General features: G+C 42.0%; 1 protein-coding gene and 1 long non-coding RNA gene across 3 annotated transcripts in view; one reads left to right on the forward strand and one right to left on the reverse strand.

The window, feature by feature from the left end:
- Positions 1-18,597, reverse strand: part of LOC124282875 (major vault protein-like) — a 44,782-nt gene extending 26,185 nt beyond the window's left edge. For both annotated transcript variants that reach the window (XR_006900274.1, XM_046718910.1), the window contains exons 1-14: positions 18,444-18,597; positions 17,455-17,588; positions 15,009-15,072; positions 13,848-14,072; positions 10,936-11,027; positions 9,439-9,508; positions 8,306-8,400; positions 7,480-7,546; positions 5,325-5,466; positions 4,640-4,741; positions 2,581-2,671; positions 1,701-1,761; positions 983-1,077; positions 76-154 (exon numbers count right to left, since the gene is read on the reverse strand). Coding sequence is in view for 1 of the 2 variants with exons in the window: in XM_046718910.1 (XP_046574866.1) it covers positions 76-154; positions 983-1,077; positions 1,701-1,761; positions 2,581-2,671; positions 4,640-4,741; positions 5,325-5,466; positions 7,480-7,546; positions 8,306-8,400; positions 9,439-9,508; positions 10,936-11,027; positions 13,848-14,072; positions 15,009-15,072; positions 17,455-17,588; positions 18,444-18,512 (1,386 nt within the window). In the remaining variant the exon portion in view is untranslated. The remainder of the gene's footprint in view (positions 1-75; positions 155-982; positions 1,078-1,700; positions 1,762-2,580; positions 2,672-4,639; positions 4,742-5,324; positions 5,467-7,479; positions 7,547-8,305; positions 8,401-9,438; positions 9,509-10,935; positions 11,028-13,847; positions 14,073-15,008; positions 15,073-17,454; positions 17,589-18,443) is intronic.
- Positions 18,598-19,683: 1,086 nt separating this feature from the next.
- On the forward strand, positions 19,684-22,119 carry LOC124282878. The gene is made up of 2 exons (XR_006900275.1): positions 19,684-19,750; positions 21,785-22,119. It is a non-coding gene; the product is annotated as an uncharacterized LOC124282878 (long non-coding RNA).
- The last annotated feature ends 1,806 nt before the right edge of the window (positions 22,120-23,925 follow it).

A 23,925-nucleotide genomic window follows, 5' to 3' on the forward strand; every position in this document is an offset into this window, starting at 1 on the left:
CTCTCTGGACGGACACTCTAACCACTACACCACGGAGGCGGTCTTTTTTTAATAATGAAGATGAAGCAACAGTACCATGAGAATGCTTGGGTTGATGGACTGCTCGTAGTACGCCAGTTTTCGGATGTTCCCATCTCCGATTCCACCGCCATTCCTGAAAATGTTCCAGAAAACAGACTCATTACCACTTCACTTCAGTGAAACTCTCTTCAGCGGAGTGCCTTGCTCTGTCTACAAGAATGCAGCCATAAATGGCATCGTACATAATAGAGGCTTGCAGTACACAATGTTATTCCTTATTCATCATATTCACAAAACAAACACACACTTGGCTAGTAATCTCTATGAACTTGAAGAGGTTAGAACTGATTCCTGACAGACAGCATGCAGATAAAGCTGGGATTTACACAGCTTTGTTCAGATGCCAAGGTTCATCAGTTTTCCATAAAAATAACCTAACCGGAATCTAAATGTACTATGTTGTGTAAACGTAGTATTGACAGATGCTATCATCGATGTGACTTGAATTTCACTAACATATGTTATATTTGGGATTACACTTTCTTAGTAAAGTACAGTTTCTATCACTTTTTTCAGTTGAGTCCCTTCCAGGATTCGAATCCACACCCTCAGAGTCAGGTACCCTAGAATCTGTATTTTACTGTGAAAGTGTAATCCCCCAAAATATATGTTACATTTGATCACTCTCTAAATGGCATTGTGTATTCATTGAATTTCACTGATGAAAAGATCTCAAAGGAGGGAGATGCTTATCTTCACAGAACTGTATTGGATGCAATGTTATATGATACATGTCTGAAAAATACATAGTCCAAGTTGAAAACAACTAATATTTCCATCCCAACCCCAAGCCATCCCAATTTCTGCATGTTGATACAATACTTAAATACTTCTAAGATATACATGTAGTTGCGAAAACAATCATCTATGGGTAGTAATGGAAGAGTTCATTGTTAGGTACCTGAGTATCTCCTCAACCTCTGGAGTTAATGGTTTCTCCCACAGTTCTTCATGGGCATTCAGCATGTACGAGCATGGACCCATCACACTTCTTATCTGAAGAAACAATATCAAACAGGTGACTTCAGGAGGCCTCAGTGTGAAATAACTTTGATTGATAACTTGCAAAACATCTTTGATCTCTGCAAGGTTCTCTTCATGGCCAGGAATACCTATCAGGTTTGAGTAAAACTGTGAAGTGAGTGAGTTTAGCAATTTTTACGCCGCACTCAGCAATATTCCAGCTATATGGCAGCAGTCTGTAAGTATCGAGTCTGGACCAGACAATCCAGTGATCAACAGCATGAGCATCAATCTATGCAGCTGAGATATGATGACATGTGTCAACCAAGTCAGCGAGCCTGACCACCCGATCCCGTTAGTCTCCTCTTATGACAAGCATGGGTTACTGAAGGCTCATTCTAACCCGGACCTTCACGGGTATTGAGTGATCTAGATGGATATATGTACCCACAATGAAATATTGTGACCTGTCAACGTTTAAACGCACATTTACTGAATGGTCACAGGTTAAGAATGGGGTCAAACTATGCATTAAGGCTGTGATATCTGTAGCCAGACAAGTGTGTCCTTTGTCTCACTAGCTAGTCTGAATTGTGGGAGATCTTACAGAGTGCATTATTGTCCATTAACACAGGTATCAAATGTTGTGAACGTACCTTTCCAGTCTGTCTGTTCTGAACATAGATACCTTCATTCTTGCTAAGTGGCATAGTTTCTCTGGAAAAAATAAGAGTGAGTGAGTGAGTTAAGTTTTACGCCACACTCAGCAATATTCCAGCTATATGGTGGCGGTCTGTAAATAATCGAGTCTGGACCAGACAATCCAGTGATCAACAGCATGAGCATCGAGGAAAAAATAAGAGATGTCAAGAGTCATATCATACACTCGCATACCTGTGCATAAATCAAAGAGGTCATATTGTGATTCACATTATTCAACTACAAAGGTGAAATTCTCTTCCCAGTCTCCACTTAAAAGTCTGATTTGATCGACCTACAATCCCTTCACAATGTCCAAGTTAATAAATGGGTGGATAGATACTCCTCACGATCTTCATTTTTCACAGTGTGGGATAGAGCTACTTCTCCTCATAATAGGCCCCGTAAGTCTCTCGAGGCGCTACTTCCAGTACTAAGCGACTTCCCGGCTCCCTTTGAGCACGACAACGTCCGGGGCCCAGCTTACTTCTGGTACCACATTTCCAGTGACAAACGTATATTCAAGAACCAGGTCTGGTTCCAAATTGTTTGACCGCCAAATATGACTTTACTAGACCAGACCAAGTGTACAACCATGCTTGGCTGTCACAGCTGTTGACAGCCGTAATAGTTGGCTAATGTGGGAATGGTTAGATCGGAGATTTGTTATTCCTGCAAGGAGTATCGGTTCCTTAATGTCAACTGACAACCATGAGTCCATTTGAAAAGTTATGAAATGTTGTGCCATAACCTACTTACAGGCCCTATACATTAGCAGGCTAGTATAGACCTACCAGGCTTTCACAATCTCCATTGCAAACTATGGGATAGCCCTACCTTCTCTTCACAATCTCTACTTCAATGGGTGGGATGTACTCCAGTGGTCCTCGGATCAGCCATAAATCACCTGGCTTTCTTTTTGGCTTTCCTGTTGTAAAAAACATCCCAATATGAAAGCTCTTCACTTTAATAAACAAGTGTTTGCCACTGATATGTCCCCCGCCGCTAAAGAATGGAACATCTATATTTACTACTTTTTATTTTTTGGTCACATACAAATATGGAATAACTGGTGTCTGCCTAATCACCCAATGTAGGCCGTCGACATAATTGAAAACATTGGGTGCAATGTTTTATGAGATATCGCATTTAAAAAAGTTTGAAAAGTGGTAAAAGTGTCGTGGTGACTTTGAAGATAAGGTCAAGGTCACCCAAATCAACAAGTGTCTCTGTAATCCCCCAATGTAGGCTGTCACCAAATTTGAAGACATTGCATGGCTACAACAGTCCATGAGATGTCGCGTTAACAAGAGTTTGAAAAGTGATCAAACTGTCATGGCGACCTTGAAGATAAGGCCAAGGTCATCCAAATAATCTGGTGTCTGCGTAATCCCCCAATGTAGGCTGTCACCCAATTTGAAGACGTTGGGTACAACAGTTCATGAGATATTGCATTAACAAGAGTTTGATAAGTGGTCAAAGTGTTATGTGCCCTTGAAAATAAGGTCAAGGTCACCCAAAATCGACTGGTGTCTGGGAAATCCCCAAATGTAGACTGTCACCAAATTTGAAGACATTGGGTATAACAGTTCATGAGATATCGCTTTAAAAAGATCCAGGATGTATGTACATACGTACGGACGCCGCCAAATACATAGTCCCCTGTTCCGCGTTGTGGAGGGGGACAATAAACAAGCTTCATGTGGCCTTATAATGATAAGTGCATTTGTAATGCGCTAAACTCCATTCCCTAGGTGAATTTCCAGTCAAGGATATGGATACAGACATTATACAGATTATTGAAAATCTGAAAGGATTGATTTGGAAGGAGTGGTGCATGAAGGATAATGTAACTCTCACACCCAGACGTTTTCATTCTCTGTTCACATGTGAACTGAACTGATCGATGTTACAGTCGGTTGTAAGTACATAATTGCTATAGTATTGCTATACATTGTTTATGGTAATGTGATGAATTTATGTGTCAGTTACAGTAATAGATGCTTAGCCCTAAAAATCTTAGCTTGGAATAAAGAGTAGTTATCATAACTAGGGGTGTCGCGATACGCGAATGTATCGATGTATCGATACATTTTTACTGGCGATACGATACGCGATACATGCTTGCATGTATCGATTCCTATTTTAAAACTTTATCGATTCAAATTTTTATGCTATATCCATCTCCTTCAAAGTCTTGATAGTAAAATTATACGAGATCGCTCCGATAAATAGATGTAGCTAGCTTTACTTAAAAAATAGGTTGGAAACTAACAGCTTTTGTGATTGGCTAGACTATTTTGATGGACCAATCAGCGAGAGCCGTACGTTGCCGGTAAGGTAATGCTATGAAAAGGCGAGAAAATTATGTATCGCGATACGTATTGTATCGTGACCTTAAAATCGTGATACGTATCGTATCGTGAGATTGGTGTATCGTGACACCCCTAATCATAACCTTCTGATTCGAAAGTCAGACGACTTGTCCACATGACCAAAGATGTTAACCCCATCAGCAAGCTGACAAGGTAAGGATGTCAGCTATGGGATGATTCAACGCCTTGCTACATTCGCACCCATTAACAGAAGGCACGTCCCGGACTGCATAGCTGGGTACTGAGACTTATTTTGCTCAAATTTATTATGAACGTGCTCAACCCCATGTTGGGCCCCAATATAGCAGCCATAGAATATCAGAATTGATTTGGGATTCGAACCGCAGATCTTCTGATCAGAAGTCGGACATCTTGTCCACATGACAAAAGAGGTTAACCCTGTTAGCAAGCTGACAAGGTAAGGATGTCATTTGTGGGACTACTCCACGCCCTGCTACACAAACACATGTTATCATGTTATCACTGAGCATACCTTTAAATAATATCATATCTGTGCATACCTTTAAACATATCGTCAGTGAAGGCTCCCTTGGCCTGGAGGACAAGGCTCTCGTCAGCTGACAAGACGTGGGTGTTCTGTATGCCATCCTCAAGCCTCTCGCCTAAACATAGAAAGAAACACAATGTTCTTCAGGTCATTACAAACAACAACAGGGTCAGCAAAAACAGGAAAGGAAAAGTCATATATTCAATAAAAGTAGGGGAAACGAAAATTCTAGATTATGATTAAATGACCATGATGTTGCTTGATGCTGCTTACAGGGGTAGTATGAATGAAAAAAATAAACCTTTTAATATGAAATGAAACAGGCTTTTAGAATGAGTTGAGGTAAAAAAAGAGTGAAATTGGTCTTATAAGGTGTAACGATGTTATTCGCTTATCAGTTGGCACGTGTCACATATTACAATCGTCATCAGCCAACGCGTGTTCATTACAGAAACAGAGTTCTCGATAAATGTGAAACATTTGAATCGATATAATGCAAAAAATAAACAAGTTACTTTTAATATCTGTACTGTTCTGTCACTGAAATTACTAGAAAACTTTTTATGTTGAAAAGAGCAAGACAAAAAGGCATATTTATGAGCAAACTTGTCCTATAAGGTGATGAAATAATACAACTCACTCAATCATTATGATTGTGTGAAAAATACAGAGTAGGTATATGTGAAGCTTTTGTTTACCTGGGTGTAGGAAAAATGTACACAACCCTTTCTTCAGCACCCGCTTCCCAAGGCATGGCCTCTTGTCCTCGTCTACTGGGTCCAGGACAACACAGTACTGACCCTTGCTGACCACCTCCTTCTTCACCTGCTTGACAACCTCCTGCAGCAGGAAGAGTCACAGTTGTTGACTACATCAACATCGTCTACAGCTATTTCATGTGCATCACTAACACAGTGAGTGAGTTTTGTTTTACGCTGCTTTTAGCAATATTCCAGCAATATCACGGCAGGAGACATCAGAAATGGGCTTCACACATTATACTCATGTGGGGAATCGAACCCGGTTCTTCGGTGTGACAAGTGAACGCTTTAGCTACTAGGCACTACCCCACCACCCCACCAACACAGACTGCACCTACAATACCTACATGCAAAGCATCTACACCAACATCATGTATCTTCACTACCTACACCATCAACATCGACATTGTTAAAAACACTTACATCAACATCATGGGCATCAACATCAACATCTGTCAGGCAACATCAACTTTATTTATACTTACACGAACATTATCTACACCAACAGCATTGTCTGTACCCATACTGTCTTCACCAACAGCAATGACGGCACCCACACTGTCTACACCAACAGCATCTACACCTACATCATCTATATCAACAGCATTGACGGCACCTACACCAACAGCATCTACACCTACATCATCTATATCAACGGCAATGACGGCACCTACACCAACAGCATCTACACCTACATCATCTATATCAACAGCAATGACTGCACCCACACTGCCTTCACCAACAGCAATGACGGCACCTACACTGTCTAGACCAACATCATCTACACCTACATCATCTATATCAACAGCAATGACTGCTACCACAGTGGTAAAAAATATCAATGAATATTGGGTCAACACCATTATCATCTACAGCAACAGCATTGACTGCACCCAGATTGTCTACATCAACAGCATCAACAGCTTCCACATCTACACCAACTGCACTGACTGCACCCACACTTTCTTCACCAACTGCATCTACACCTACATCACCAATATCAACCGCACTGACTGGGCACACACTGTATCAACAGCACCTACACCTACATTAACTACACCAACAAAATTGTCTACAACAGCAGCATCTACATCTTCATCATCTACACCAACAGCATTGACTGAACCCAAATTGTCCACAACAACAGCATCCACATGTACATCAACAACAGTGAATGCATCAACATTGTCTACAACAGCATCTACATCAACTTCAGTAACATTATTTAAAACTTTACATTCTCTACAGGTATAATCACTGATCACATCCATAAAACATTGATCTTGTTAATCACAACAACATCAATAATAATGTCCACAACAACAACATCATGTGGTGATGACTCCACCCCTCTAGCCCCCATCCTCCTATCCCCCTGTTGTTACAAGCCACTAGAGCTCAGGTCACAAATCAGTTAAGTTGGGCATGGAGAGTCCTTGAATTGGTGACCATGTTTGGCAGCTTGACCTCTGAGAGTTTCTTGCATTTCAGTCCTGCCCCATTTACAGCAACAGCATTGACTGCACCCTCATTGTCTACATCAGCAGCAGAGGGTGTACACAAGGACGGAAATACAACTACAGTACATATTAACATACACCTTCCCATTACTGATCACACCAACATCACTAAGGAACCGTTCATAATTTATGGCTTGGGGCATTGATGATTATTTTTAGGGAATCATGTACAATGGGAATGACACACACACACACACACACACACACACCCCTAAGATTTATGTACAAAGTAAGTGACCCCTCCCGCACGTCAAGTACAAAATCAATGATCCCCCTTCCCTTTCCATAATTTTTAAGCATAAATTTTAATAATATTTACGCACAAAATTGCTGACACCCCCAAACATTTGTACAAAAATCCTGGCCCCCACACAATTTAAAAAAAAAGAAATGGGTGACCCCACCTTAATATCAACATTATCCCCCCTTAGCCATAAATTAAGAATGATCACTAATAACATCATATTGTCTACTACATATGTCAATGACTACACATACATCCCATATCACATCAAAATCATTTCCACATACATTACCAACACATCTGTGAACTAAGACTCAGGCTGACTTACCACTCCAACTTCAGGAAAATAACTATCAGTTTCTTCTCCAGTCAGCAGCCATTCTTCTCCAGCCAACCTGCAACAAAAACATCACATCTTCACCACTGAGGCTATTTCACATCAGTATTTGCTACATTTATTTAACATGTTTACTGTTTTAGCCACATTCGAGTTCTAAGAGCTCTAAATTAGCAGTCCAGGGCCAGACAATCCTGTGATTGATTTTTGTGAGCAACGATTATCAGGGTACAAAGACAAGCCATCACCTGCTGCTTTTAGTGGCCTCTTGCAAGATAGGTTGCTGGGAAACTATTTTAGTGGAACAGTTAGCGAATGTTGCAACATTCTGGCAACAAAATGGCCATCTCTAAATAGCCAACTGACTGCATTTATGACAAGCATAGGGTACTGTAATCATCTTTTGAAAAACACATAAGAGTCTGATGAGAAGAATTAATGCAACTATAAATATGAATACAGTCAGTGGATGGGACTCAACTCAACAAAAGTGCCCGTGAAGATCCGGGTTAGATTTAGTCTTCAGGAACCCATGCCTGTCGTAAAAGGTGACTAACGAGATCGGGTGGTCAGACTCGATGACTTGGTTGACACATGTCATCGTATCCCAGTTGCGTAGATTGATGCTCATGCTGTTGATCACTACAGACCGCCGCGATACAGATGGCATAAAACAACAAACCAAACCTAGCCCAACAAAATCACTGGAATCTATACTTTACTGAGAAAGTGTAATCACAATAGAACACGTATTACATGTATCGCAGCTGCACAGTTACCCTAATGGTCAAATGGATGATTTTACAACTCAATTTACCTGCTGTCACCATACGCATCAGTTAATGTCCGAGTGGCTCGAAGGTGCAGGCCAGCATCATGGGTCAAGGTTATCTTCGATTTCACATCGAGTACCTACAGTGAAGCACAATACAACTGAAGTGAAATCACATTATTAGAGATTTAATAAAAAAGTTATGAGTAAAAGAAATTGGTCAATGCTGACAGTAGTTATGAAAATATGAGAAACAAATCCATGTCACCATGGATAACGTCATAATTTGTACATTTGTTTTAGAATGTTAATAAGTATGTGCCTTAATTATTACACTAAATTACACCACACCATTCCACACACATGGACATTTTGTGTACACCGCTCTCTTCAAACATCATTGCCACCGACAAACATCTATATACACCTCACTCTCTTCTCTTTGCCCTTCCCTTAGCCACACACACACCAGTGCCAACTCATAACTGAATTATGTATGTCAACAGTTTCCAACATGGCACTACGTGTACTTATAACTAGTGTTGAGAATTAGTTGAAATCTCACTATTGATGATTGGTTCATTATCAACGGGTAATCATCGAAAAAAATTGGTTCGTGTCATTCTTCAGATTTTATTGTTCAGGTTGCTAAGGCAGATAAGTTAAAAACCAAAACGTATGGTTTTCTGTAGGTTTTTGTTTTATTTAAGAACTGCACAAATTTCACATCCAATGTAAAATGATGCAACTTGCTCCTTTAAAGTGATGACTTATATATCATGAACTTCCCAGAGTCTTCAAGAAATACTGAGTCATGACTTTTCAGTATGTGAAAGTGAGTTTTGTAAGAATTAAACACGTTTTCAGGCCCTGATGACTTATAAGAAATGTCAAGTGTTTCAAACACTAAACAGTAGTTCAAAATTCGTTTGTGATTATGAGAAAATGAGATTGACTGCTTGATCGTTTGGTCACTGCGGCCAATCTTTGAATATTTCAATTAAACAGAAAACCACTACTTATAAAATCAAGCCCTGTGTGCTGGTGTACAAGGCAACCTTAGCGCTACGACTGTTGTAAGTCCATGTTAAGGTAAGAGAGTTATGGTCACCTTAGTGCAAAGATCACTTTGTACGATGGCATACTGTACTAGAGAAAGTAAACAGACTGTGTCTCACCTCTTCAAACACTCCTGGAACATAAGCCCCTGGTGTTGACACAAGCCATTCCTCGCCAGTCACACGATCGCTGAAAAATGCATCCAAACTATGAACCTGTTCTTGTTCACTTGAAGCTTCATGAATATCAATTTTTTTCCTCTTCCAAAATCTAGATACATACAAAGAACTTTTACCAACAGATTCGTAGTAATATAACAATGGTAAGTAATTAATCGTCTTTGGACCACACAATTCAGTGATTAACATCCTGAGGATCAACCTAAGCAATTGGAATACAATGACAGTGAGCCCGACCACCTGATCCTGTTAGTCGCCTCTTACTATAAGCATGGTTGTTTAAGAAAAATTCTAAATCGCATCCTCAACTCTTTGCATCCAGGATGCCAAATTTAATTGAAGATAATTTCTCAGCTCAACAATGGCATAATTCTGGGAATAAGTATAAAGTTTCATGAACATAGACACTCAGCCATACACTTAAAATTCATCCAATCAGAACACTTGACATCAGTAACATCTAAATAGATATTCACGTACAGATCATATCTTAGTGGATTGCAGACTTTATTCCAATACAAAAAAACATTCACAGGAAATATAGCCACATGACTGAGTGAGTGAGTGAGTTTAGTTCTATCCCGCTCTTAGCAATATTCCAGCAATATCATAGCAGGGGACACCAGAAAAGGGCTTCACACTGTGCTCATGTGGGGAAACGAAACCGGATCTCAGCATGTTGAGTGACCGCCTAAGCACTAGTCTACCCAACCACTATAGCAACATGAACTAAAGGGACTTAATACAGTCATCTGTAGATTTTAATCGACTGGTATTGATAATGGCCCAAATATGAGCTTTAAGTGTTCAATAGTGGATGCTGCCCTACTTAATTTAGAAACTGGGTTCTGAAATAACTGTCCTTGTAAATGTGCTTGAGGTAATTCAAAATTCATTTGTCTGCTCACGTAGATGCCATGATGTACAAAGTGTGTGTAACTTGATACAGAGGAGTCTTACACTGGGCACTATAACCTGTGGAAAGGGACTCTTGACAGGGGAGGTAATATGGTTTCATGGAGAGTTATTTCCCTTTAGTCATATGAAACATCCAGTCATGTCCTTAACATACTAATCTTAATTATCAAACTCAAAAGAAAACATTAATTTCTAATTGGCAAGTACATTTACAAACAGAGAAAACATATCCTACAAGGTAAGAGTGACATCTATTTGAACGTACAAGAAAAAAACAAGGACTATTCCAAAAATGGGTTATTTTTTTAATCACCTCTTCATGTTAAATTTGTGATTACAGAGTACAGAGTGTAGTACCTTTGGGTTGAGTCCCACCTAGGATTTGAATTCCCACTCTCAAAGAGAAGCACATAAGCGCCAGCACACAGAGTAAAGCATTAGAATCTGGACCTCAGAAAGTGTAATCACAAACAGGTTACATTTGACCACTTTCTAAAAGGCATTGGTAACCATCCTTACTTTCCTTCGTTATCATAACAGTCCTGAATGGCCCGTAGATTGAGGGAATCTCCATTCCTGATGATGAACGGCTGCACAATCTTCACAACCTCCTGTAGGATGACAACAATCATAACAATTACTGATCAGGTTTACTGAACATGATACTTGATGACATATATGAAAGTATGTGAAATCAAATAATTAATATATAATAACATCACACTTTGGGTGTATGAACTGGTCAGTACTAACAGCTATCTGCTTCAATTACCTTAACAATTAGGACAAAATCTAATGATGTTTCAGTCTTCTCACCATTGCAGCTCTAGAAATGTGGTCTACTCGCCACATCAGCTCTAGCAATGTGGTCTACTCGCCACATCAGCTCTAGGAATGTGGCCTACTCAACACATCAGCTCTAGGAATGTAGGTTACTCAACACATAAGCTCTAGGAATGTAGGCAACTCGCCACATCAGCTCTAGGAATGTGGTGTACTCAACAGCTCAGCTCTAGGAATTTGGTCTACTTGCCACATCAGCTCTAGGAATGTGGTCTCTCGCCACATCAGCTCAACACATAGGCTCTAGGAATGTGGTCTACTCGCCACATCAGCTCTAGGAATGTGGTCTACTCAACATATCAGCTCTAGGAATGTGGTCTACTCAACACATAGGCTCTAGGAATGTGGTCTACTCAACACATCAGCTCTAGGAATGTGGCCACATCAGCTCTAGGAATGTGGTCTACTCAACATATCAGCTCTAGGAATGTGGTCTACTCACCACATCGGCTCTAGGAATGTGGTCTACTCAACACATCAGCTCTAGGGATGTAGCTTAGTCACCACATCAGCTCTAGGGATGTAGCCTACTCAGCTCTAGGAATGTAGGTTACTCACAACATCAGCTCTAGGAATGTGGCCTACTCACCACATCAGCTCTAGGGATGTAGGCTACTCACATCAGCTCTAGTAATGTGGGTTACTCACCACATCAGCTCCAGGAATGTAGGCTACTCACCACATCATCTCTAGGAATGTAGGCTACTCACCACATTAGCTCCAGTGATGTAGGCTACTCACCACATCATATCTCTAGGAATGTGGGTTACTCACCACATCAGCTCTAGGAATGTGGGTTACTCACCACATCAGCTGTAGGGATGTAGGTTACTCACCACGTCAGCTCTAGGAATGCAGGCTACTCACCACATCAGCTCTAGGCATGTAGGCTACTCACCACATCAGCTCTAGGGATGTAGGCTACTCACCACATCAGCTCTAGGAATGTGGGTTACTCACCACATCAGCTCTAGGAATGTGGGTTACTCACCACATCAGCTCCAGGAATGTAGGCTACTCGACACATCAGCTGTAGGTATGAAGGTTACTCACCACATCAGCTCTAGGAATGTAGGCTACTCACCCACATCAGTTCTAGGAATGTAGGCTACTCACCACATCAGCTCTAGGAATGTGGGTTACTCACCACATCAGCTGTAGGGATGTAGGTTACTCACCACATCAGCTCTAGGAATGCAGGCTACTCACCACATCATCTCTAGGCATGTAGGCTACTCACCACATCAGCTCTAGGGATGTAGGCTACTCACCACATCAGCTCTAGGAATTTGGGTTACTCACCACATCAGCTCTAGGAATGTGGGTTACTCACCACATCAGCTCCAGGAATGTAGGCTACTCGACACATCAGCTGTAGGGATGAAGGTTACTCACCACATCAGCTCTAGGGATGTAGGCTACTCACCACATCAGCTCTAGGAATGTAGGCTACTCACCACATCAGTTCTAGGAATGTGGTTTACTCACCACATCAGCTCTAGGAATGTGGTTTACTCACCACATCAGCTCTAGGAATGTGGGTTACTCAACACATCAGCTCTAGGAATGTAGGCTACTCACCACATCAGCTCTAGGAATGTGGGTTACTCACCACATCAGCTCTAGGAATGTAGGCTACTCACCACATCAGTTCTAGGAATGTAGGCTAATCACCACATCAGCTCTAGGAATGTAGCCTACTCACCACATCAGCTCCAGGCTACTCACCACATCAGCTAGGAATGTAGGCTACTCATCACATCAGCTCTAGGAATGTAGGCTACTCACCACATCAGCTCTAGGAATGTAGGCTACTCACCACATCAGCTCTAGGGATGTAGGCTACTCAACACATCAGCTCTAGGAATGTAGGCTACTCACCACATCAGCTCTAGGAATGTAGGCTACTCACTACGTCAGGTCTAGGAATGTGGGTTTCTCACCACATCATCTCTAGGAATGTAGGCTACTCACCACATCAGCTCTAGGAATGTAGCCTACTCACCACATCAGCTCTAGAAATGTAGGCTACTCATCACATCAGCTCTAGGAATGTAGGCTACTCACCACATCAGCTCTAGGAATGTAGGCTACTCACCACATCAGCTCTAGGGATGTAGGCTACTCACCACATCAGCTCTAGGAATGTAGGCTACTCACCACATCAGCTCTAGGAATGTAGGCTACTCACCACATCAGCTCTAGGGATGTAGGCTACTCACCACATCAGCTCTAGGGATGTAGGCTACTCACCACATCAGCTCTAGGAATGCAGGCTACTCACCACATCAGCTCTAGGGATGCAGGCTACTCCCCACATCAGCTCTAGGTATGTAGGCTACTCACCACATCAGCTCTAGGAATGTGGGTTTCTCACGTCAGCTCTAGGGATGTAGGCTACTCACCACATCAGCTGTAAGGATGTAGGCTACTCACCACGTCAGCTCTAGGGATGTAGCCTACTCAACACATCAGTTCTAGGAATGTAGCCTACCCCAATCAGCTCTAGGAATGTAGGCTCATCACCACGTCAGCTCTAGGGATGTAGGCTCATCACCACATCAGCTCTAGGGATGTAGGCTACTCACCACATCAGCTCTAGGGATGTAGGTCAGTGGTCCAGGCAGCTGCCACATCTCCTCTTCCTTCCTCTTCACCCCAGAGTCCTCCAGGTCAAAGAGGGCACGGAGGCGGATTGCATGGTTGGCATTGATAACAGGGAGGGGACGGACAGCCTTCTGGTACTGACCTCTCTGCTGGACGTATTCTGGGGCCAGCGTGAGTGATTCTCCTGGGTAGAGAGGGAATGGGTCCTGCAAGGAAGAAGAGAGATTCAGGCTATCATGAAGACATAAAGTATCTGCAGTATGTTGTGAACAAAAAAGAAGAGAATAGTAAAGAGGACTGTTTCTGTTTGACTCATTTTGTCCTCCATCACTGAAAACATTTGTCCATAAATATATCCACAAGCATGACCCCAGATGATTCAGCAACATGCAAGACTCATGACGACGCATATCATGTACCGTGCCAAGATAAGATAAAGTATAATTCAACACCACAGTCAGATGCAGGACTTTGGATAATGCCAGTGTATGAAATAAGGCCCGTCCGACCGCCCGAGACGGGCTAGATTTCAGCCGGACAGTCTAATTTTACAGCTAGCCAGCCCGATGGACGGGTGGAAAAAACTATTCAAATAACATGTCCACTGATGCTGTCTATCTAGTATTTAAGAAGGACTGGTTAAATCTCTTCTGGGTTGGTAAGTTTTTGGAGTTACCAGCCCAGATGTCGGGCTGGGTTTTGGGCTTATTTCATACACTGATAATGCACTTCAATGCTAGACTTGTTTGATGTCTGACACCACACCATACAACAGAATTCATTCCACAACTAGAGGACAGAAACTGGTTTACTTAAATTATGTAGTAATAATGTACCTACTTAATATGAAGTTGGACATGCTCAAGTTACATGGAATTATCTCCAATCAACCAATCACACACACTAATTGTTTTAAGGTACCACTCTCAGAATATCCCTATCAAATGTTCTGTAGTAAATATGAAAATCAATTCCAGCAATTAGTGCTAGATCATTTTTCACACAGGTCCTCACTTTTCAAGAAGGTCCATTGCTGAAGTTAAATTTGGCAATTTTGTAATAATGTCACTTTGACCTATGTGTCTTGGAGGAGGCACCATGGTATCTAAAGGCAAATGTGTCATTTGATTGAAGTCACCTACCTGATGAAGTCTTACTTCCTTGTGTCCAAGTTTGAGCTCACATGCCTTGCCTGCCTCATAGTGGCTAGAAGAGAAACAGCAAAGCATTAAACAAAACCCATCTTCATCAACACCTAGAAATATGCTTGTGTATAGCCAGGTCAAAAGCAATGGCTCAGAGATTGTGATTAGTCTTGCTAGATTACCTACCAGACTTGATGCAAACATTTAGTAGGAGTACATATATTGGGAGATCAACACCTGTTAGGTGACCGAGATGACCTCACCTCATGGGGTCTGTGATGATGTTATGGTGACCGAGATGACCTCACCTCATGGGGTCTGTGATGATGTTATGGTGACCAAGACTACCTCACCTGATGGGGTCTGTGATGGTGTTATGGTGACTGAGATTACCTCACCTGATGGGGTCTGTGATGGTGTTATCGTGGCTGAGATGACCTCACCTGATGGGGTCTGTGACACTGTTATCGTGACTGAGATGACCTCACCTGATTGGGTCTGTGATGCTGTTATGTTGACCGAGATGACCTCACCTGATGGGGTCTGTGATGCTGTTATGGTGACCGAGATGACCTCACCTGATGGGGTCTGTGATGGTGTTATGGTGACCGAGATTACCTCACCTGATGGGGTCTGTGATGCTGTTAGGGTGACCGAGATGACCTCACCTCATGGGGTCTGTGATGCTGTTATCGTGACTGAGATGACCTCACCTGATGGGGTCTGTGATGTGTAATCATGACCGAGATGACCTCACCTGATGGGGTCTGTGACGGTGTTATCGTGACTGAGATGACCTCACCTGATGGGGTCTGTGATGCTGTTATGGTGACCGAGATGACCTCACCTGATGGGGTCTGTGATGCTGTTGAAGTGACTGAGATGACCTCACCTGATGGGGTCTGTGATGCTGTTATTGTGACTGAGATGACCTCACCTGATGGGGTCTGTGATGCTGATGAAGTGATCTGAGATGACCTCACCTGATGGGGTCTGTGATGCTATTATAGTGACTGAGATGACCTCATCTGATGGGGTCTGTGTGATGCTGTTATCGTGGACCAAGATTACCCTCACCTGATGGGGTCTGTGATGCTGTACCTATCGGACTGAGATGACCTCACCTGATGGGGTCTGTGATGTATTATCATGACTGAGATGACCTCACCTGATGGGGTCTGTGATGCTATTATGATCGTGACTGACCTCACCTGATGGGGTCTGTGATGCTGTTATGGTGACTGAGATGACCTCACCTGATGGGGTCTGTGACACTGATGAAGTGATCAAGATGACCTCACCTGATGGGGTCTGTGATGATGTTATGGTGACCGAGATGACCTCACCTGATGGGGTCTGTGATGATGTTATGGTGACTGAGATGACCTCACCTGATGGGGTCTGTAATGCTGTTATCATGACCAAGATGACCTCACCTGATGGGGTCTGTGATGCTGTTATGGTGACTGAGATGACCTCACCTGATGGGGTCTGTGATGCTGTTATCGTGACTGAGATGACCTCACCTGATGGGGTCTGTGATGCTGTTATCGTGACCAAGATGACCTCACCTGATGGGGTCTGTGATGCTGTTATCATGACCAAGATGACCTCACCTGATGGGGTCTGTAATGCTGTTATCGTGACTGAGATGACCTCACCTCATGGGGTCTGTAATGCTGGTGACTACCTTATGCTATTATGGTGACTGAGATGACCTCACCTGATGGGGTCTGTGATGCTGTTATCGTGACCGAGATGACCTCACCTGATGGGGTCTGTGATGCTATTATGGTGACTGAGATGACCTCACCTCATGGGGTCTGTGATGCTGTTATCGTGACCAAGATGACCTCACCTGATGGGGTCTGTGATGCTGTTATGGTGACTGAGATGACCTCACCTGATGGGGTCTGTGATGATGTTATGGTGACCGAGATGACCTCACCTGATGGGGTCTGTGATGATGTTATGGTGACCGAGATTACCTCACCTGATGGGGTCTGTGATGCTATTATGGTGACCGAGATTACCTCACATGATGGGGTCTGTGATGGTGTTATGGTGACCGAGATGACCTCACCTGATGGGGTCTGTGATGCTGTTATCGTGACTGAGATGACCTCACCTGATGGGGTCTGTGATGATGTTATGGTGACCGAGATGACCTCACCTGATGGGGTCTGTGATGATGTTATGGTGACCGAGATTACCTCACCTGATGGGGTCTGTGATGCTGTTATGGTGACCGAGATGACCTCACCTGATGGGGTCTGTGATGATGTTATGGTGACCGAGATGACCTCACCTGATGGGGTCTGTGATGATGTTATGGTGACCGAGATTACCTCACCTGATGGGGTCTGTGATGCTATTATGGTGACCGAGATTACCTCACATGATGGGGTCTGTGATGCTGTTATCGTGACCAAGATGACCTCACCTGATGGGGTCTGTGACACTGATGTAGTGACCAGGAGGGACAACGATCATAGGTAAAGGTCCAGCCTCAAGACGTTCATTACTCTTCAGGACGAGGGTCTGTGGCCCGACCTCTAGCCGTGTGATGTTCGTTGTCTGCAACACAGGACACGACCAGTATGTATTTGTCATATCAAACATAAAACTAACTTGATCATCTCGCAATGGTTTGACAAATAGAGACATATCAAGTAGCATCCTGAGTTTCAGGAATATCACATCAAATCACAAAGGTCATACTTGGATTATAAGCAAATATGTAAGGGTTATCAAGTTTGCAAGAAAAAGCTAAAGACTCAGGGGTTCAAATGTTTTTTTAAAAGCCACTTGCCACAGGGCAAGTGACTTTAAGAAAGTAACTTGTCCTGGCTAATTTTCCACTTGCCATGATTTTTATGACATAATCGTCATGATGTAATTATGAAAGAATAAATCAACATGGCATTTGATGTTAATGTCCACTGGACTATTTGAGAAGTGATAAATGGCACAGAAGAATAACTCTACTTAATTATCATTGCAAAATTTAATAGCTACATTTTGAGCAGATATGAAATGAAATCCAAGCTTATTTGCAGTTTGAAACCGAAAGCAGAGATTATCTAGTAGCCCACGGACAAGTAAGATACCATTATTTGATTGCCCGAAATGAAAACTGACTTGTCCCGGGCGTCGGGCTATGGGAGTTTTGAACCCCTGCAGACGCATGGTAAAACTTAGCCGAGAGCCGCGATGCGGTCAACATTTTTTATGCGGGATTTATAACGATTACATTACACTTGTGTAGTAGAAACATATACATAATTCGAAACAGGTCAGCAGGCTTGCAGATCATGGTCAAATTTGTAACGTGCTGGTTGATTGCTCATGACCTAGTGAATTGAGCGATCGACAAAGACCCGTCCGAGGTGACGGGCACCTGTCAATAACTGGACCTGTCAAATAGCTCACCAGATCCAATACGTGGACGTATTGGTAGGGCATCAACCCAATAATGGACCCTTCCTTGTTGTGATTCATGACACCCGTTTGTATGTGCACTCGTTGCGGATAACTTTGAGACTAATTCTCCAGGTTCGCTGTTTACAATAAAACCCGGAAGCGTTGCGACTGCTGGGGATACTATTACCCACATAACATATATTCGTTTCTCAGATCTTGATGTAACCGTCTGTTGAAAGAACCAGATATTTCGTTTCTCTTTGTAATTGGTCGAGTTACTGATTGTTGTTTCAGAGCAGTGTGCGAAATAGTTTCTAAATATTGCTTGCCAGTCGGACTAGCTATGCCTGAAAGTTACTAGCCAACAAAATAATTCACTAGTCCGAAATTTGAATGTGGACACGGGTTTCATCATTAAGCTGCTAATATGATGAATATTTTTATCAGGCCATAATCTTGCATGCTTTAAAAGTGTGTTATAACTTAATAAGTCGGAGAGACTGATATGTCACAAAATGACCCCATGAAAATTTACTAGCCACTTGGGATTTTTACTAGCCACGGGCTAGCGGGCCAGTGGCTATTTTGTTGCCTGTGATGATGCGAGAGCATCAACGTCTTCTCTTGTGATCCATGAGAAGATTCGAGTGAAGGAGCATGCGAAGATTTTCAGAGCGCTTCCATGGATATCATATGTTTTTATCTTCTTGCTTGTGAAAGTATTAATACTAATTTTCACTGTGAAACTTATTAAAGTACCATATGAGAAGTTCAAAGCCTCTACATACTACAACTATCTGGGAATACTCTTCTCTACACAACTGTCATGGACTAAATGTACAGAAACACTATCAACCAAAGCAAACAAGGCATTATTTTCTATTAAGAAGTTAATCTACAAGTATTTAAATATTCCAGTTAATATTCTTTTTAAGCTCTTTAATACCAAAATGAAGCCAGTATTACATTATGGTGCAGAAGTGTGAGGTTATCATTATCAAGAGCGATAGATAATTCATTCATTCAGTTGACGTCCCACATAAGACCATATTCAAATTTGATGCATTTCTTTTTTTTAAAATGTATGAAATACGTTATCTTCTCATGGATGACCTATTATCAAACGGTAAATATGGCTGATGTGCTTAGGCGCTGGTAACATTTTTATAATATTCCATAGGACATTCAAGACGTATTTACTATCAGTTTCGAAGTATGTGTTATAAGTCGGTGGAAAGTAGTATACGGAGTACGGTTGAGCAACCTGGCCTATCGGCACTTGGACGTGACGGAGATGAATTATCACTCCAACCTACGTCAGTAAATATCTTTGTTGGGTCTATACTTATACATTAGTCACAGGCAGGAAATTCTACAGTAGCGAGTGATAAAACTTTAAGTTTCTTAAATTAATAGAGGTTGGAAATCAGCCATAAAGGGGCCCTGATCTCCGACAATTCGCTGAGGCTGGTTGTTATTATTTTTCCCCCGTGCATACCCGGATGATATCCCATAAATATGATTTGCGATCTATGTTGCGCCTTCAAGCGCAGATAATCGGGTATCCTGACTTTGATCAACAGAAATGAAAAACAGGTTTGTCTTTGAATTAATTGGGAAATGTAGTCATCTTTGTGACCCCTTTCATTATTTTATAAACTAGCTGCAAAATATATCCATCTGGTTTATCATGTAGTTTACTTGCATCCCCCCAGTGACAATAATTGTTAGTATTGAAAGAAAACGGCCACTGCACATCGTTTCATTTGTTACCTTACTTAACACTATGATTAATTAATGTATTATTATGTTTTATGCATTTTATGTTTTTATGCTCAATAAGCTTGCGTGGCGAGTGCATTGATTAATAAAAGTAAACTAATACCTAGCATTTGAGTTTAAATGACGAGTGTACAACGAATAATAGCAGAGAGGAATAATCTCTGTTAGTTACGGAAAGACGATAACGAAACTCACTCGGCACATATCAATCGGAATGACTCGGTATGAGAATGACGTTCGAGGTACTTGTACTAATGAAATACTTGTTTGTATGTTCCAATCAATTATATTCAGATATTAGATACAAGTAGATATCACATACGAACTTGTTCAAGATACAGCATGTAAACCAATTTAATATGTACTTTACTTCTTTTATAAATTGATAAGCCCATTGGTAAGCCTATTCAGCCCTGTGGTATGATCCCCGACCACGCCTACCAAAAATAGTGTAAGATGGTACTTCTTGTTCCCCTGCCTTGCTCTCAACATCGAGGGGTTTAAATAAGGACTGTAAATAAGGTGAGTAAATGTTAACTGGTTGATGGTTTGTTGTTTAACGATGCACTCAGCAATATTCCAGCTGTATGGCGGCAGGCTGTAAATATACTATGCAGCAAAAATACGTCAGTTTGGAATTTTCCTTCGCAGAAACGGATAACTGTAAACTCATTTAATGTTTTGATTGTATATTTTTGACAACATCTCCAACTTTACCTGAGCAAAGACATTTATTTCCAAACTCAGAATGGAACCCAGGAAATGGTCTCAAAAACGCAACCTGATCTCGGAGATGGTACGGTGTTCTCCATGTTTTTCATGCAACTCATGCTGCACGTGCTGTTTACAAGGACCAGCCCTATAAAATGCACCCCCAAACCTGGTTGAAACATTCACATTATAACGTCAGCAGGATGCCCCTTCTCACGACAGCTCAGGGGAACAAGGCGCAAAGAAGACTTGAAGCTGGCCTCACTGCACAAACCGTTGCCAATCACTTCCAGGTCAACGTTTGGACCATCTACAGGCTGCAGCAACGTTTCCGGGCCACCAACACCACAAATGATTCCCCCCGTACTGGCAGACCAAGGGTGACCACAAGACGACAAGACCGCCATGTTGTGCGACAGCAAGTACAGAATCTCTTCATGCAGGCATCCGAAACAGCACGCCAGACAGTGGGAACACACGGAAGACCAATCAGTACTGATACAGTACGACGACGTCATAACAGCGGGAACCTCCATTGCCGTAGACCTTACCGTGGACCTATCCTCATCCCTCGTCATCGGCGTGAACGTCTGCAGTTTGCCCTACAACACGAAAACTGGCGACACAGGCAATAGTGAACTGTTCTGTTCAAAGATGAGAGTCGGTACTGCGTATCAAGTGCAGATGGCAGAACAAGAATATGGCGACGACGTGGCCAGCGTCACTCAGACCAATGTGTTATGGAAAGAGACTCATGGGGAGGTGCAAGCATCAATGTACTTGAAGGGGCTGGCAATATAATACCGACATTATCAGGAGTAGTACAAGCACCGCACGCACCGTGTGGCTTTTTTCAGTTTAGGAAAGCAATGTGCCACAGATGCCTTAGACGGAACGCGCCTTGCAGAGTTGCGTCCCTTAGCCTCTTACGTCGGATTCGCAGAACCGCCACGGAACCATCCCTTTACCGAAACATCAAGGCTTTCATGCAGAAACACCAAAGCTTACTACATGATTACCGCCAGCACAGCTGCAGACCTTTAAACCGGTCACTATTCAGACCTTTCCAAGCGTGTTAAGAATATTGTAAATCCATTATCGGATTATATAGGAACTCTGGTTGAAATGTATGTCACCTTGTGTTTTGTACAGGTTGATATTGCTTTGTAATAAAGTCTACAAAATAAAGTTCTGTCGTTTCTAATTCGTCAGATTAAATAGACATTATCGCTCGTTGTGGAAGAAATATGCTATGCAGAAGCTAAAAAGATCGCGAATACAGACATCTGACGATGTCCACACTCGATATTTGGCGAAAACATGAAATCTTAAAAGTTGCGGTAACTGATACTTTGTGGTTTAATAATTCTAACATTTCACCAACAAGTTTTCTTCTGTGACCTTTTTGTGAGTAAATGACACACCAATTTAGTATTGCAGTACATCGACAAAGGATGAGATACGCCAGATGTTCTAAGCGAAGACGAGCAATGTTGCTTTTCACTCACGTTTTCAGTGTAACGCTACTTAGAATGTACACGTAATTTGATTCACATTCATTAACCTTTTTAGATTCTTCTGATATTATTTTAATAATTTTATTCTCTGAAACACTTTATTACAGCTTTGGAGTACAGGTTTGTGTTACGGATCAAATGCTCTATTATTTACTATCATACAATATATGTTTATAGTTACTAAGTTTATTTAATATTTTCGCGGAAATATAGAGGACACACTCCTAGCTTAATTTTCTGATTCAGATCTGTTATTTGGAAATTCCGACTGCATTTACACTGCATTTTCGTGGCGTTGTTCAAAAGGCTGAGTTTACCCAGTGCTGAGCTGTTGAAGTTAAGATTCGTAATCCGAATCACCCGAGGAGCGTTGAGGACCAAAACCTTACCACTCGAGTAAGGCAGGATTATACCATGAGATGTGACCCGTGTTATAAAACTATATTTTTAGATTTTAGATTTTTAGATTTTAAATATGGAATTCATGGTTTCTTGGAAAATGTCATTGCAGACTACTCGTTTACAAACCCTATTAATTTGGATCCGATGTGCATAATGAAACATGCCCATTAAGCTGTTGGATGACCTAACTGTGGCACCAGCAATCATTAAGATCTATACCCGCGAAGAACCAAGGTTAGAATTGATCTTCAGTAACCCATGCTTGTCGTAAGAGGCGACTAACGGGATCAGGTGGTCAGACTCGCTGACTTGGTTGACACATGTCATCTATCCCAGTTGCGTACATCGATGCTCGTGCTGTTGATCACTGGATTGTCTGGTGGAGACTCGATTAATTACAGACCGCCGCCACATAGCTGGAATACTGCTGAGTGCGGCGTTAAACAACAAACCAACCAACCAACCAACGTTAAGATCTACATCAGAATATAGACGTATGCCCACCTCGCGTGCGTTTGGTTGCATACCCATGCACATGAACGTAAAGTATTAACACGTGTATTTTGTCATGCAAACGCATTGACGCATCCTGCACGTCTGCAAAGCAGGAGGAATACATTTACAAGTATGTGCTAATGGTAATTTGTATATGTGCAGTTTTGCAAGCTGTGTAATGCATTATGTCATGTCGTGCTGAAGATTTAACTTTTGCGTTTACAACCCTCAATTACCAACACCTGTCTTAAACCTTTCGAACGCCTATATGTTTGCAGATTAAACATAGGACTGAGCTTACATTAGTGACAGAATGCTGTCTTGTGCAACAGTTCTTAACTATTACAGTCAGGCTAATTGGTATATACTTTGTTGTAGCCTCTAAGTTAACCCTGCCACACAATCCTACTCTCATTGCGTCTCCTTGAACCGGATCCTTGAGTCGTCGATATTGTGAAACCGGGAAATAAACACAACTACTGTAGACACACACAGACACAGACGCAGACACACAGACATTCTCATACTTAAACAGCTTTATTATACCATATGAAAATTAAATGGACGAAGCTTCACAAGTTCAT

This window comes from Haliotis rubra, unplaced genomic scaffold (assembly GCF_003918875.1).
Source record: "Haliotis rubra isolate DU_JTF1 unplaced genomic scaffold, ASM391887v1 Scf305, whole genome shotgun sequence".
NCBI lineage: Eukaryota > Metazoa > Mollusca > Gastropoda > Lepetellida > Haliotidae > Haliotis > Haliotis rubra.